Genomic DNA, 17,560 nt, shown 5'->3' with positions numbered 1-17,560 from the left:
ACAGCATCTGTGGAACTTATAGTGCCTACTGATGATTACACCGACACAAAAGTGATTAAAGAAAGTTCATCACTGTCTTTTTAATTATCTTTAACACCTGCTGTCTTGTACTGTTAGTGAAGTGTTTAATATTGATATTTGATATGTGGATATGCGGCTCAACAGTGTTTTTCTGGAGGTAAAAATCCTTTTCCTTTGCTGAAAAGAGATTTTGATTATCAGCCAAAAATATTTAACAATGTTCTAAAAGTAGGGGGTCTCTGTTATGCTGGAGTCACATGGGCCCTGAAATCATCACTTTCAGAATCAACAGAATCAAACCAGACGACCTTACAGTGTCACCCACACAGCAAACAACACACATTTCAAACAATATCTATTTATACAAAATAGTCTCTTTAACCAGGACTCAGAAAATATGTCAGACCAAAGCAAGGCATGTAAAGAAGCTTTCTTGTGTTTGTGAGTTTGTATTCTGCTGTTGTCACTTTCAGTTGGAGCTGTGACCATGTTGAACAACAAAAACGATTTCCGATGCCAAAGACAAATCCAAAGATGTGATGTCCAATATAAAGCAGATGGTTTTGACTCTGTGCAGTTTTAAAGCTGACCTGAAGTCGTAGGTACAGTAGATGGCAATTTTTTGGGGGTAAAAAACAAATTAGTAGCAGCAAGTGTGAATATGAACGGAAGTGAGCTGCCTCACAGTCACACTAATGATGATGTGGAAGCTACTGTGCTTTCTGCATTCACTCTGCAGCCTGGCTTGATTTCAGTGAAAGTGACGGACACCAATTGGTTAATTTTAAAAGAGCTCGGTATGGCCTCAGACACCCAAACACATGACAAGTATTGGAAAGAAATGCAGGATTCAAGCAGTTAGGATTACAATCGAATCCATGGTAGTTACATTACAGGCTCTATAAATGCCGTTTCTGCTTCTGAAAGAAATAGGTCTATTTAGCCATCAAATAGCTGCGTGGTTATATTGTATTACGCTATAAATAAATTCAAGAGAAATCTGCAGCCTAAACCCAAACAGTTATTCATTCATTGTTGAAACGATTACAGTTGTTTTTTCTCTCTCCCCTGAAACCCTCTAGTAGCCCCAAGGGGACATGTGGGTTCATCTTGAAAACCTCTGCCCTACTTTCATCTTTTCCATCTCCATCATTTGATTTTCAGTGGCTGTAAAACTCACATCTCTTGTTTAATACAATAAAACGTTCGACAATAACAATATTTCCATTCAACTGTATGTACAGTCTAATAATAATCCAATAACAGACATGCTATTGATTGTGCCGTCTTTAAGCACTGATTCACTTTCATTTTAACTGAATCAGTGTCTTGCATTTCGGTGCTATTGTTTAGGCTGATTTTTGTTGTCTAGTTATTATGTATTAATTGCATTATATTACACACGTGTCCATGTTTTTTTGTCCACACCCTGATCAGGAATTACTCTTCAAACTTTTTTATTTTAAAGAGTAAAATAGAGATGGTTGGCACAGAGAAGCCGTAAATAAATAGTTGAATTCATTATTGACACAGAGAGTGCACATACAATAAATATGCTGCTGCACTTCATTGGAATTCAGCCTCCTTTTTTATGCCATGTTACTTGAACCATGAAAACTACCCCTGAATATGTATATAGTATGTATGAGTGAACACACGTGCAGCTGTGATGATGCTCTTTTCTCAGCCATTATAAATGTGTTATAAACCCAAGTCCACGGAAGCGTTAACATGTTTTTCCCACAGATGAGACATACAAATCTAATGTGTGTACAATGTGGAAAATTCCATCTGATGTCATTTCACTTTCCCTTCTTTGACTGAACTCTGCTCTGTGTGGCGTCAGCCCCATGTACATTAATGGGTACAGTGCGTTACTACCACTACCCAGTGAGTGATGGTCTAGCTCCCACTGGGGCCCAGTCTGATAAAAATATATGTGCTCTCGGTACTTTAAGACACTTTGGAGAAAAGCGTCTGATTTATGTTTGAATGTTTTATTTAAATGTTTTATTTCAGACATCAGATCTCACTTATGTCTTCAGATCTGTCTATTGCTGAAGAATGGTTAGGTCATGTCATTTTTTTTCACTTTAAAAAATCAATACAAGTTTGTTGATCCAACCTTATACAACAATTCAAGGGGCCTAACCCAAAACACCAAGAAACATACTAACTGTTTATATCTTCTAGAGATGCATTAGGTAATCATTTTGGTGTATTTAACAACACTTGATGAAAAAAGGTTCTGAAGATATCTACTGATGCTTTACTCTAGTAAAAGGCTCTAGATTGGAGCTTTTCCTCCACAGAAAATGAGCTAGCAGCCCCATTACTGTTGGTCCAGTTGTACAGGCTGAGCGTTGCCAAGCTAAAGGAGGTCTGTTCCCCATATGGCAGCTCCTGGGCTGGGCTGATGGCCCCAGGAATTTGAATTTCAAATGGCACCACATCCTGAGGGAGGGGCTCAGCTTTGGGATGAGGGGCCAGCTGGAAATGAGATGCCAAACATGGCTGATGATGGCAGAGGTGAGGATGGAGCGAGTGGCACCAGAAGAGGCCACATATGAAGACACGATTCTCCACAACTAACGAAAGGCTGTCCTCTGACGAGAGGTGGGATCGAGATCTATCGAAGCCTATTATGCTTATGCAGCTTATAATGTATGAAAGGGCTCAGAGGCTCTGAAATTCACCTTTTACTGGCTATTGATAATAAAACTTCTAAATATAATAATCTACATTATGTAAATATAGCAGAATATATGTACTTCATACAACAAAATCAAATTTAATATACAAACCATTCCAAAATGTGATTTTACTGACATTGCGGTCGGACATAAATCACAACATACAACTTCCATAAAGCTATTATACCCTTTGAATGAATACTCATTATATATAATTTCATGTTAAGAATAAGACACAAAGAGTTTTTTGATACATTTTGTTTAAAGTAGGAGATGAAATGCTCTGAGACATCAAGCTGCAGATATATTGGAATATGTTTCCACCAATCCGAATGTAGAAGTGACTTGGAGAATTATCACTGAATCAACACTTACAATTGTGCCAGTGATGACAAAAAGGCAAAATGATCTGTGCACCGGAAAATTCCACTTCTCCAGGAGTTACTCCCAATATTGTAATTTCAGAGTCTGGTTCTATCTCCTAACAGATGTTATAAAAATGTGATAATAATATCTGGCAGACCAGAATATTATCTAAAATATTATGAATCTTCCTTACAGCTTAAGTAGCTTTACAACCATCGAGCACAACTAGACATCACTAAAACATTATACTCTGTCAAATTTGCTGTCGTTGCACGTAAACATAGTTTTTCCGTTAGATATCAGACAAATTCAGTGGACATTTTCTGCAAGAAGTCTAGTAAGAATAAAACCCATGTGCAGGGTTAAATGTGGCCACTTTGGTTGCTGTTACTTTCCAGGAAGTGGAGTCAGGGTTATATAACCTAAATGTTTTGTGCACAGAGTGTGTTTGTCAGTTTATTCTCGAGGGGATTGCTGCCAAAGGTTATCGAGACAACAAATCTGATGTTAAATGAAATGCTCTCACTCCAAATGAGCCTTTCAGACACTGGATGTTTCATAACCAAAAATTAGACTGTATGAATTGAACAGATTTTGAATAATAATACTTCTGCACATCCAGTTATAGCACATCAGTTCCTTACCCCCCAGACCAGGCCGTAGACGGTTGTCGTATCCATCCAGCAGGCTGTCCAGGATGCGTGTGAACAGGGTGATGTTGGTTTTGAAGGCATCAGATGCGGCGTCGGCATTCACTGATCTAGTCGGCACACAGACACACGACAGCATGACCAGCTGAGGCCAACTTCAACAAACAAACCTATGATTACATTTTAAATGTATTTAGATGCATAGCTGTTTCCTTCAGTGGCTTGATTTATGGAGAGAAAAGAGGTTATCATCTGACAGAGGCTCCATACATGCCCACACAGACACACACATACAGTACATGCACATTGTTACACACGGATGACCCAGTTCAAGGCAGAACATTTGTGTGCCATCTGATCTCAGAGCCAAAACACAACTGAATATGCTAATTTAATCAGTGCTAGAGATTCATGGTAAATAAATTCAGATAAGGTGCTACATTAAAGATAAACATTATCAAAGACGAAATCACCTCCGTCGACAGCCCTGCTGTAACAGCCTCAGGTTATGGGCATATTTTACTTGAAGCAGAAAAGAGAATATTACATATTAATCATTTTACAAATCAGAGTATTTTCTGTTTGGACCACATTTCTCTAATTACCATTAGTGAATGTATTGGGTTAATGGAGCCGACTTACTGCTGCTGCTAGGCTAAGAATATTTTATCTCATATTTTCAAATGTGCTCTCTTGAAAAGCAACAGTCACATTTAAAATCACACTCATCGGTATGAGTTGTATATATTGTATATATATACACATATGTTCAGGCTGTTTTATGATCATCCATAAACCTATAGATAAACAGTTCAGGTAGTTTTTATGTTAACATTAGACTGCTAACGTTAGCTAACGAAGTAGCTAACTAGCAGCAAGAAGCTAACTAGCAAGTTAGTCAGATTTCCTAACTATTGTAGTTAAGCTCATATGTTACATATACTGATGAATTATTATATATATTAGATATTTTTATTTTAGGGTCTCCTCTGCGTGTAAGTTATAAATATCAAACATTTCTAAAAGCAGTAGCTCCCACTTGAACAGACAAAACCAACCAGTGGCAAAATAGCTGCAAAGCCTGAACTGCTGACTTTTACGTTTGAAAAGAAAATGGAAGTTGTATCAAATGCAGTAACATATGCTGTTTGTATGTTTGTATCTTCGATGGTGTTAGTCTAGTTGTTAGCAGGACACAGACTCCAGCCTTAAATTACTGCAGGAAAAATCCCAGAGAGAAGCTTTGCTGTTTTTTTCCCATTCTTCAGATGCATTGCAAAACATCAAAAAGGTCCATCTCCACAGCAAACATTTCAATTTTTAGTAGCCTATACTTTGTTCCAGATTAAAAGATGTAATAATAAATATCCCACAGCTCTGAGGCTTTGCGTCGTTTTGATAAACAAGGTTTTGTTTGGTGGGGCTGAGCAGTGGCTGGCCAGTGAGCCCAGTCCACGTGCAGCACGTATCCATGCACACCCTGAATGATGGGCACACACAGAGAGGCCCGGTGAAGAAAATGACAGGAGTGGTAAAAACTTAAGGGATTTTTTGACCATCCACTGGCCCATTAATGCAGTGGGATTTGGTTGGCCTGTCTGAGTATGACATGCGAGTGTGCTGTCTGTGTGTATGAGAGAGAGAGAGAGCAGCAAGAAGAGGCTGAGCGAACCAATGTGCTGCACATAGCACTATAGGAAATACAATTTTACTAATTTGAAAGTTAAAAATGAGCAAAACCTATCTTGTCATTTTCACTTGTGCTTATCTTGCTGTGACATCTGCTGTGAAAAGACCTATAGCACTACAGACAGTAAACTTGCCATTTGGCAGTCCCACAGAAATTCTCTGTAGGCCTTGTGTACTTCACTTGATCATTAGGCCTCAACAGTGATTAAATGACCTCATTTAAATTATCCCCAATGATTCTTACAGTGGTTGTCTTTGTTTTTATCTCTGCCAAAGAGGTTATTGGTCAGATTCCCACCAAAGGATGGTGAATAAATAAGGGAAGAAAAGAAGAAGAAGAAACTCATTAAAAGAAGAAACTCGTAAAATGTTTGTTGCAGATCTGGATCATGGGGTGGATCCAGGAATTTTGTTTACTTTCTCGAACATTGTGAGATAAGTTTTAGGGGAATAATTCATGGATCTTGATGAAAAAAACAGGGCATGTTTAGGTGACTGAAATATGTGTGCATGCATTTGGTGCAGATCCATGAAAAAATCCAGATCTAGTGAATTTAAATGTGGTTTCATAAGGGGACTGTTGGAGGTATGCACTCTCCTGTGTGCCATTCACAAAAGCTTCCAGACGTCTCACTATAAAGAGCACATATTGCTCTAATTTTAGCTTCTCTTCATTGGCTTCCCATACATTTAAAAATTGATTTTAAGATTTTATTGCTGACTTTTAAAGCCCATTCTGGACTGACACCCAAGTCCATTTCAGATCGTTTGACACTATATGTGCCTGGTGGTAACCTGAGGTCCCTCAGCGAAGGCCCCACTCACCAGTCCACAGTCCAGACTGAGGACCAAAGGTGAGTGGGCCTCCTCTGTCAGGGCTGCTAAACAATCTCCCCTGAGGAGATCCACCTGGCAAACTCCTTGTCCATTTTTAAACCTCTCTTGAAGGCACATTTTTATGGGTGTGCTTTCTCCCAGTTCTGATCTTACTGTCTATTTTGATCATTTTACAGTGTTTTGTTTTATTTTGTTTTCAGGGTACTCTTTTCTCATCTGTAACATTTTTTATATTTGTATTTTTGCTCTTAATTGTTTGCCTTCAATTTTTTTTTATTTTGAACTTGTACCTTGTAACTTAAATGCAGTTTATTATTATTAGTCTATTATTATTATTGTTATTTTTACCTGTGTTCCAGTGTGAGGAGTTCATTCTGATGAATTCAAAAGACACATGTTGTGATAACGTGACATATGTGAAAACCATTAGTGAATACCTTGCCTTAGTTTAAAAAAAATAAACAAACAGGTTAGAATTCTAATGATGCTTTTTTACAAAATTATTGGTAGTTGTGTTGTCCACGAAAAGGCCGCATTTCTTATCAATATTATCAGTCTGACCTGGGGTCTCCCCCCATGAGACACAGAGTGTGATGCTCGGCCTGTGAGGCCCCCAGACTCACCTGGTCGTCCACAGAGCAGTGAGCACCAGCAGGCTGAAGACGAGTAGAGACGCGCTCCCTCTGCTCCACATGGCTGCTCACACACCTACACACAACAGGACAGCCGAGCATCAGTGAAACCGGCTTCAGATGTGAACTGTGCGATCTTTATAACCATCACTTATTTCTGGGGGATTCCCTTTAGCGCACATGAGGAGGGGGTGAGAAGAACCAGCACCAGCAGCAGCAGCAGCAGCGGTGACAGCCACTGACAGTAATTAGTATTCACTGACACGTCCCACGCCTCCACTCGCTCAACATTAATATTGGATCAAGTCGGTGCATCCGTTTCAAGCCGCGATTTACACGATAAAATGCAGAAAATAGCCAATAATATCAGACAATAAGAATGTGCAGGAGCTGCTCTCCCACGCTCCCCCTGCATCCCCTCACCTAATAAATAAGACTACAGGGTTTCATCCTTTGTGTCTGTGGCCGTGGGGGAGAGCCGACTCACCTCAGGTGCACAAAGTACCTGCTGCAGCTGGGGTCGTCGAAGATGCAGGAAAGTTAAGGAGAATTCAGCGCTCGCTCCCGGTGTGTAAGTGAGAGTGAACGAGCGCAGGTCTGTCATGAGAACAAAGCTGCTGATAAATCATAGTCCCAGCCAGCAGCAGGAATGCACCCGGAATGCATTGGCTTTCATTGTGTCCTCAAATCTCATATGAAGAATATATAACAAAAAAATGGAATGAAATATCAACTAAAAAATAAAAAATAAAAAAATAAAAATAAAAAAAACCCAAGCAGTATATTGGGAGAGGATCCTGGCTTCAGATTGCCCTGCTCGGCATCCTCCTCAGCTTAGTGTAGCAGCTCGATGTGAATCGTGATAAGCAAGGAGCACATCTCAGTCTCCCTCATCTCCACACAAAAACTACAAAGGCTGAGGAGGAGGAGAGACACTGGGTCCTAGAGGTAGTTTGGTTTCCACTGAGCCTCCTCCTCCTCCTCCTCCTCCTCCAGCTCAGATCTTGGAATGCGAGGATGCTCATGGATGTTGTGTCCAGTCTCGGTCAATAACACAGTGGCCTGTTGATTATGCAAAAACAGACAAAACATTGTCATTGGATTGTCCTGATGGAAATGGCAAGTTTGGAAATGGAGTATAATGAGTTTGATACAAACTCAATATACTCTTTGTCTTTTACACACGGGGACAAGTCACCCTATCACCAAATTTTAGATGCATGATTTCTGAGAAATAGGTTGCTCCAAGAAATGTTCTCTAAAATGAATATAGAAGAAACAAATGCACACTGTCCAAAACAACTGGCACGAGCCACAAAAAGATCCCCCATAGTCAAAAGTATGCAACATGCATGCGACATTATAAGGTTTCAGATAGGTATACCAGTGAGTTGTGGTTGGCTGAACTTGAGGTAAAAATACTAAATGATCTGTGTTTATGAATTGTCTTTCTTGTCTTTACAGCGGTGGTCCTCTAGCCTTTGCGCTTCATGGACCCTTTACTAGGCCACATAGACCACAGACCCCCATTTGACAAGAGTTTAGTTTAGCTTAGATTATTTATTTCAGGAAGTGTATGACTATTTCCAGGACCAAAATAGTCATGGACTCTCTCAGTCTGTTACTTGAATGAAATTATATTAAAATATGGGCCCCTTCAAGGACCCCTGAGAACCCCTGCCCATGTGAAACTGGCATTGCTCTATAGTGACATAGTGTTGCAGCAGTGGATGCAATGCATATGGACGAGTGCTTCTTTTTTTATGTTTTATACTGCTTCCTTTCTGTGGCTAGTAGCCTGGAAACCAAATCAGCATGTTTATTCACTCTCGCAAGTGTGAATTTGTGTCGCGATGCCTGCAAGCTAATAGGCTACACCCTTCTGATCCAGTGTTACAGAGTATTTTTCCCACCAAAAATTATTTACTTTGATACCAATCCCTTCCTTACCTTAGCAGATTAAAAACAGTTTTATGAATCCACCACTTTTCAACACAGTGGCATGTTGTGAGTGATGTACTTCGATATATGTATTGAGACTCACCAGAACCTTGATTTATTTACCTTGTATTCAATTTGGACCTTTATATTTTCTGAGATGGAAAATCCTTAAACATTCCAATAATAATAGAAGGAGCTCCTCAAAACAGTCTTAGATGTCAAACTGACTGATTGATTCATATTTTTGAAGGTTAACTGTTGAGCTGCTGTAAAGCAAATGTAAGGAGAAGTCTCGATATCAACTTGATGGGCAGAATCACAAAATCAACATGCGGGTCCAACCATCAACTGGATTAAAGAAAAGGTGTTTGTCTTTGTTGCATGTGTGTGTTTGTGTGAGAGGGGGAGACAGAGAGAACGAATGGCCCTCTTGATACTTTGTTGTTGCTAGGACTACAGTTTGAACTGTGGCAGAAATAGTCAGCCTATTGTAGATTTAGCGTTGACACTGTGCAGGATCATCTCGTCAAATCACCTTTAAACCAGAAACTCACTGATGAAAATAAATTATATAAAAATCAAACTGTTTCCATGACATTGTTTTTGAATTGTGCCACATGTTCTACATGGACGTCTTTAGGAGCTGTTCTTTCAGCACCACATCTTTACTGGATAAATGAATGTAGCTTCATCCAACATCCAACTACAGATCCCCTGTCACTCTCTCCTCTGAACTGTTGTTTCACATGTAATATTACAAGCTAGTGTACATGCTACTGATTAATTAAGTATTTTTGTTTAGTCTTTACATTAATGCCTAAATTCCACCATGTATTCATTTAATGACAAAGGTCAGTCTCTGGTGTTTTGTTTCCATTAATTCCTGACTTTGTAGGGAAAGTGTCATGTTACTGTGCTTTGTTTCATTTGTTTTATGTGAGTCAGAAGATGGAGTGGACTTTTTGACTTAGATGACGAACCATGTCATTTCTTTTGGTAATTTGTTAGAATTCCTTGTAGCTTATCGACTGAAAAATAATATAGAAGTAAGTGCAGGTTAAGTTAAAGGGATAGTTCACCCAGTGAGTTTCAGGGGTAAACAGTGTTGCAGCCAAATCCAATACAATTAAAGTAAATGGTGATCACAAATGTAAAATAACAAAAGAAAAAAACATTTGTGTAAATGACGCTGTTTTTAGTCAAATTTGAATGTCGGGGCTTACGGGAACTTGGATGACACCACAGGGGCAATATGGAGGCATTTCATTTTCAGAGTCACCAGTTAGTTCAATTGTATTGGATTTGGCTGAAACTCTGTTTACCCCTGAAACTCTAAAAGTGTTTTATATGAATAACAGAAGACTCAGGTTTAATAAGCAACATAGAGAAATACAAGTCTATGTATCTGGTAACTGTGGCAGATACAGTGACAGGTTGAAGAGAGAGGATAAAAGAGCACACCACACACAAAGAGAGAGAGAGAGAGAGAGAGAGAGAGAGAGAGAGAGAGAGAGAGAGAGAGAGAGAGAGAGAGAGAGAATTATGTCTCCATGACTTCAGAGGCTTTCATTCATTTCCTGGAGACTTCCTCTAACCTTAACCCAAACCACTGACCCGGCCATCTCCAATTAACTATAGTCTTTAGTCTGAACCCCCCCCATCCCCCACGCCCTCCAACACACACACACACAGATCAAAACAGACCTCACTGGACCCCAGGGGTCGGACCATTATCAAGCAGTCACTGCCTTCCTCTGCTATGCTTCTGATTAGAGGGTTGTCCCATTAATCTCAGCTCTAATCCATAGCTGTGACAGGTGATCGATGACGCAGGTCATCTCAATATGGTGACCCTCGGGCCCATCATCAGGTCAAGCAAAGAAGGCAGGTAGGACACACACGCTCGGGAAAGGCAACAGCATCAAGGACAAAAGGGGAAAAATACCAAATCTCTCATTTTGTTAAACTGTGTTGTCATGGTTTTGCATGTGTTTCTTTTTTTCCTCTGAACTTAGATTTTACTCGCGCTGCTAGCCTCTGGGTTACATAGTCTTACAGCACATTGTTTATTGCAAGATGTTGCATCATACTCAGCCTACCGCCAGGCCTGCGTGTGTCCCGGTTGGACACTTTGAGTGACAATGCATATTGATCAGGTCCATGCAGAGGACGGTGAGCAAATAATTTCAGGGTGAAAGGTGGCTGTGAATATTTTATTAAAAAAGATCATTATTTCACCTCTACATGGTCGGCATGGTTTCAAGGAAAACCCTGAAATGTGATGTGACGAAGGGAGATATCTTAGAACAGTCCCGGATTAATCATAATAGATCACAACACACATTTTTCCTGATGACACACATTAATACAAATAGTGCCATCCAAATATGCAGTGTAATTCATTGTAAGTATGATTAATGGGAGGCTGATAACTCCCATCTGTCCTTTTGCTGGTAACCCAGACATGTCCATTAACCCTTTTTTTTTTACAGCCTCTAGTTTCCAACAGCAAATTACCTGTAAACAGTGAGAATACCAAGGGAGCAATTCAAATGCAGATTCAGACAGGCAGCGGCTGACTGATGTGCTCTCAGTAAGTGGGGGAGCAGCTCAATCAAAAAAACTGGTGAAGGAAAAGCGAGCTGCTGCATCTAAACAATCCAAAATGAATCGGTGCATCTAAATAGAGTCAATACCTCATAAGGGCTGTCTGTGTATTTGTTGTAGAACAGAATAAACTGCTTAATAGCCATGTGGGGTGATATGACTCACATGCACGCACACGCTCACACACATTTACACATGCACACACATTACGTCCTCTGCTGGAGAGACACGGTAATGTTCCAGACATCACTCATCAACACAGACCTGGAAAGTGACTGTAGCAGCTACACAAACGTTTCCATCCCCAGGTTTGACTTTCTGTATGAAGTTAAAGCTACACACACACACACACACACACACACACACACACACACACACACACACACACACACACACACACACACACACACACACAATATCCTTGTGTGTTTGATTTGATTCTCATATTATATAGTGGCACCAGGTGGTCTGCGACTGTGCTGACATTTTGGGGAGGATATACCTGAGCCAGTCGTACAACGTGCTGTTGTCAGTTGTGTGTCAGCATGAGTTGATTCCCCAGGCAGAGCTGGAAATGCTAAAACCATTCTCAGGCCTGTTACCTCGGCAACAAGTCATGCATGGCAGAAGAAAGATGTTGTGAGAGAAAAAAGATGAGGAGCCCATCGAGGGGCTCTGACACTCTTAAAGAGATAGGTCACCCTCAGAAACTGTTTGTCAAACCCACAATCCCAGCAGCTGACACATCATTACGCTGGAACGACTAAATGGGATGCAGCCGTCGCTAATGTTATTAGTTACACCTGCAGTTGACAAAATGCCAAGATGTCCGCTCGGGGGAAAGGCATGTAAATCAATATGTAAGAGGTGACAAATGGACATGTTTATGTGCACGCGTGACAGTTGAGAAAAATGCAGCGGTTGGAGGAAAATATCATACTCAACCAGAGACAAAAATAGAACATGGTATTAACTGTTCAAAATCTATGATACATCGAGGTTTATGGAGAAAGTGTGTTTTCATTTCAAATCCATAGCAGTATTGCTGAAATGAAATACTGTCCCCTCAGGAAGAGAGCATGGATCCTGACAGTCATATAAAAACACATATCACTGATTTATTTTACTGTAAATAATTAATATTTAATTGTTGACTGTTTTTTTGTATGTATTTCAGTAGAAAGACACACACATATAAAAGCAATCGGTACTATTTTGTAATAGAAAATGAAATACAAATAAATAGAATAGAATATAATAAGAAAAAGACATAAATAAAATATAGAAATCACAAAAAATGGATAATAATGCCTTTATTTTAAAAGACATTGTCTGTAGGACTTCTGATGTCAGTTATGAAACCAGCAGAATTTAGACACATGAATTTAGACACATGATATGTGACATTGAATTAAAATAAAATGATTAAATGTCCCCCATATATTCCTGCTGATGCTTACAGATGGTTTCAAGGATCAGGGTGTGTTTCAGTGCAGAACACCTCAGCCCTGAGCCCAGAGCACCACAGATGGAGACAAATAAAAGTTCACGCAGAGTTCACGTTATCGGCTGCCAGATGATCTCACTGTTGCAAAACACTACAGCCAAATCTCGGCATCCTATTTTCTGTATCTTATATAATGCAATAGATGAATCACAGGTAGCTTATCAAAATTAAAAGGTCACTCTCATGACTTTGCCAATGCTTTTTATGTAGCAGGAGTTTTCTGCACTCGCCATGGCTAATTTCCCTCAGGTTACCAAGGAAACTAAAGCCAGCGTTTTGGCAGTCATATTGCATCTGCCATCTTCAGCTGCAGAGTGTCTACAATAATTCCTTTTTTATCCACGGCTAAATTTAACTGCTGAGCCCGTGTGTACAAACAGCAGCGAGCTAAACCGTGGGCTCTCACACCTGGTTTCCATAGCACGCTGTCACATGCTGAAAACATCTCTGTCTCACAGAGCAGCAGAGAAACTCAGCAGAGGACATTTTTAGATCTGTATGTGGGTTTTTTATTTTGTGTCACTTAAATGCTACAAAGCTGATAAAGAAATACTGTTTGGCACAAATACCTTTTTACAAGTATATGTGTGTATGTAATATACCTCCTATACGGCTTGTATAAAAACATGAGTGGCCACTACATCTCTCATTTGTCAAACATGGTTATGCAAAAAAAGATATTTACATCCCGTAGGTAGAAACCCTGCAGTTTACGAACTGTAATTTATTGTTCATTCTAGGAAGAAAACTGTTGTATGGTACAAACAGGCCTGGAATTGTAAGATGACATTTCCAGTGATTCCTCCTATCTCAGTCTCTTCCTCTGATTTTAAATAGAAGTGTATAAAAGTGGTGTCAAACTTGTATTTAATCTAACAGTATGAACAGCCCGTAGTTAAAATTGAAGTTAAATGTATCTTATTTTGCTTATTCCAGTATATTTAGATATGCTCTACAGATGTTAATTTGACTATAGGCAGATTGATATAAAGAATTTAGTATTTTTCTCTTTGAAACTTACCTTTTGTACTAATGATCTTTTGACCCTTTTTCTCTTCATTTAAAAAAAAAAAATCTAACCTTTCATTGCATTTGATAAAGACGATTTGCCCAAATAAATATAATCTAATTAGTGTTTTGTTTCCTGTGTAAAGCTACAGATGTTTAACCTTCAGTGTTTGTACAGCATGTAGGTCATGTCTATGATGACTGGTGCTGGCAGTAGCAGGCAGACATAGGCAGCTTTAAAGTTTATTGGTACATTACAGTACAGTATCTGTTGCTGCTTTAGTTCAAACAGCCACTAGATGGTGCAGAATTAGACACTCTTTAATGTTCTCTGCTCATTTATCAGTCAGTTCTCAGTGTTAATGTTCTGTAGTTTGTGAAAAAGGGGAAAAGATGGTTTCCCTGTCAAAGAACAGTAATGAAACCTCTGACGTGACGTGGTGTTGAAGTCCTGTAAATGTTTGTGTTTCTCACATCAACAACTTTTTACACTGATTTCTGTGAGGATTGATTTTCTACTTATATCATTTTAGATGTTTTTGTTATTTTCTCTATAAAACTAGAAAAGACTGTTTAGCATTTTGAAGGTATAACTTTGTGCTTGTGGTTCTTTTTTCATCATAAAACATTTTAATGAACGCAAGCTGTCTGGTTTGAGATGAATGTATTTGTCAAAACTCATGTAAAATGTGTCTTTTCTCTAATTATTATGTATAATATAAAATAAAGGTTTTATAATTATACTAGTGTCAGTATATTTTACTTATTTATTCATTACTGCATGTAAACAACCTAATCCCTCTCAACTGTAACACAGATTTTCTGTTCTTCTGTATTTAACAGTATAAAAGTAAATCAGTGAGACAGTTTAGTTTCCTCTGCTTTAGTTTCTACCTGAGCAGGAAGAGACGCCAGCTGCATGTGCATCTCATTATGTTTGTCAGCTCCTATGAACTCATTTCACTTTGTTTTGTTGCTGTCTCATACTGTGGAGACAGCATTGTATGACTCACATTTAATATTAATACAAATTCAAAAAAGCTGAAAGTACAGGTTGAAATTGTTCAGTTTGATATTGTCATACCCAGAAAGTCTAAAGCTGTAACTAACTAAAACTGTATATAGACTGGCATTGGATTTGCACAAATTTAAGTTATATTAAGGTGCAAGTGTTTTATCATTTTTGACTGGGACACGCTCATCTCTGCTGTAAACAGGTCACTTTGAGGTCCAGTATCTAAGATTTAGTGGGGATCTGTTGGCATAAATGGAATAAAATATCCATAATTATGTTGTCATTATTTGATAATCACGTAATAACATACAGTTGCTGCCTTCACAATAAATGAAGTCATTGAATCCTGTGTTGATATAAAACAATGATCAGTTTTTCTGTAATGACCTGTATCAGAGAGTGGAGGGACTGAGTCCATGATAAGTGTTACACTGTTCAGCTCCTTGACGCTGATACTACCACTCGTCAAAAGAAACATAACAGTTATTTTTATTTTTCATTTTTTATTGGCAGGAGACCAACGGTGGTCACCAGCTTTGCATGTGATGAGCTGTGACAGAAACCTGGCAGGCTGCGGGACCAGCTGCTGTTTTCTGAGCATGAACAGAGGGAAGGAAAGGGGACGAGGGAGAGGAGGGAGGAGAGGCTTTTATAGCTCTGTCTTTGTCTTCTGCTCTGGTTATACACTGTTGCAGTGACATTTTTGAGATCTGATGTGAGTTATGTCCTTTATCCAAACACATTGATACGTATGCAAAGTTTTTTGGGGATCAGTGTTGATTCTCTTGGATGCTGAGTAAGAGGTTGTTGACCATGTCTACATACAGCAAAGAAGTATTTCAGATTCCATTATACGTCATATGCTCTTGAGGTGGTGTCTTTCATGCTAATGATACATTTACAGTATGTCCGGTCAACATCCACACTTGTTCTCCCCAATGCAAGCTTATCACATTAGCCTTCTATATCTGACTATATGTCTGCAAGCTTTTAGCTAAGAGCAGCAAGCAGCTTAACTGACGCTTGTCAATGTAGTCATATCATAGCACTGGCACATCTACAGTTAGCATGGCTAGTTTTCCTGTGAGAGATGGAGGTTTATGTAGTGGAAGTGTTTAATGGTGATTTGATATGACGCTATCTCTCGTGTCAACAAGAATGGCACTCAGTAGAGCAAATACCTCCAAATACTCATAGATATCACTTCCATAAATGTGCCAGATTTTTTCATAAAGCTCCATGAATTATCCCCTGGTATATATCTATGAGAATGTTGAAAAATCTCACAATGTTAAATAAAGTGAAAAAACATTCCCGGATCCTCCCTCTGATCTAGATCCAACATGTAATGGTTTCTTCGATGACCCACATCCTTCCACCAAGTTTCATTGAAATCTGTTCGGTAGTGAAGTGTTTGAGCCCACAAAACACTTTTGGAGTCTCAGGTTAAACAGTGTTGCAGCCAAATCCAACACAATAGAAGTAACTATCAATCAATCAATCAAATTTTATTTGTATAGCCCATATTCACAAATCACAATTTGTCTCATAGGTCAGTCCCTAACTTAAAAAAACAACAGAAAAAAATCATAAACTGCCTCCATACTGCTCCTGTGGTGTCATCCAAGTGTCCAGAAGCCTCGACATGCACATTCAACTTGAAATGGCGTTATTTACACCATGTTGATATTTGAAAACATATACACCCCTCCCTTCACTGCTCCTTCAGAAGCTCCACCCCCCATATTCATGCACAATCTTAAAAAGTTGGAATTAACCACAAACATTGGCCTTAGTGTAACCCCCTCTGTATTCCCACAAACTCCATGTTCAACGAGCAGAATCAGCAGCGACAGTGAGTGTTAGGCAAATTCAATAAGATACAACAACGAACAGGCTTTTGTTTGACAGGTTTAATTGTGTTTCTTCAAAACATTGCAATAGATAAGGACTAATAAATTAAACATCAGTTCAAAAAAATATCTTTATCAGCATATTGACTGTAACAACTTGAGCAGATGACAGAGAGTTCAAATTGGAATAATCTACAGTTACAACCGTAGCTTGTTGTCAGCTTTGAGACAAATACAACCTGGCATCAACATTTTAGAACACAATTTTTCAGTCAGTTTCCATCGGCCAATGTTGCAGAAAATCATCTGCAAACCAGAGCATTCCAAGATCTGCACCTTTATCAAAATGTTAGTACAACTCTTCGATGCAGCATTGGTTTATGTAAGGAAGCCATTGAAGGTTGTGTACATATGTTCTATGCGGTTGTTTACAGTTATTGCTGTCTGTGTGTGGCTTATCCGATCGTCTAAATATTGCTTTAAGTGGTGATCCTACTGAGTATTATCATCAAGAGTATAATCAGGATCATGACTCCACAGATCATTGTTCCACATCACTGAAACCCACCAGTGCAAAGATGCACCAGCAGATAAGATGAGGGTTTTATGGCTCTTCACATTCTGTGCGTAAATGTTGTGACACACACACACAAAAAAGAAATCAGTGACATGCTTTCCTTCTTCAATTCTTCATAATGACTGTCATCTAACTTGGTATATATTGAAGGTAGGCTATATTGC

At 39.1% G+C, this 17,560-nt stretch overlaps 1 protein-coding gene across 1 annotated transcript in view; it reads right to left on the bottom strand.

The window, feature by feature from the left end:
* Nucleotides 1-7,974, bottom strand: part of LOC117769515 (gamma-aminobutyric acid receptor subunit alpha-2-like) — a 35,786-nt gene extending 27,812 nt beyond the window's left edge. Inside the window, exons 1-3 of the mRNA XM_034598447.1 lie at nucleotides 7,376-7,974; nucleotides 6,880-6,964; nucleotides 3,725-3,840 (exon numbers count right to left, since the gene is read on the bottom strand). Of these exons, the coding sequence (XP_034454338.1) occupies nucleotides 3,725-3,840; nucleotides 6,880-6,950 (187 nt within the window). The 5' untranslated portion in view covers nucleotides 6,951-6,964; nucleotides 7,376-7,974. The remainder of the gene's footprint in view (nucleotides 1-3,724; nucleotides 3,841-6,879; nucleotides 6,965-7,375) is intronic.
* Between the last annotated feature and the right edge of the window lie 9,586 nt (nucleotides 7,975-17,560).

Source organism: Hippoglossus hippoglossus, chromosome 10, assembly GCF_009819705.1.
Source record: "Hippoglossus hippoglossus isolate fHipHip1 chromosome 10, fHipHip1.pri, whole genome shotgun sequence".
Classification (NCBI taxonomy): Eukaryota; Metazoa; Chordata; class Actinopteri; order Pleuronectiformes; family Pleuronectidae; genus Hippoglossus; species Hippoglossus hippoglossus.
This window is presented reverse-complemented; position numbering and strand designations above follow the sequence as displayed.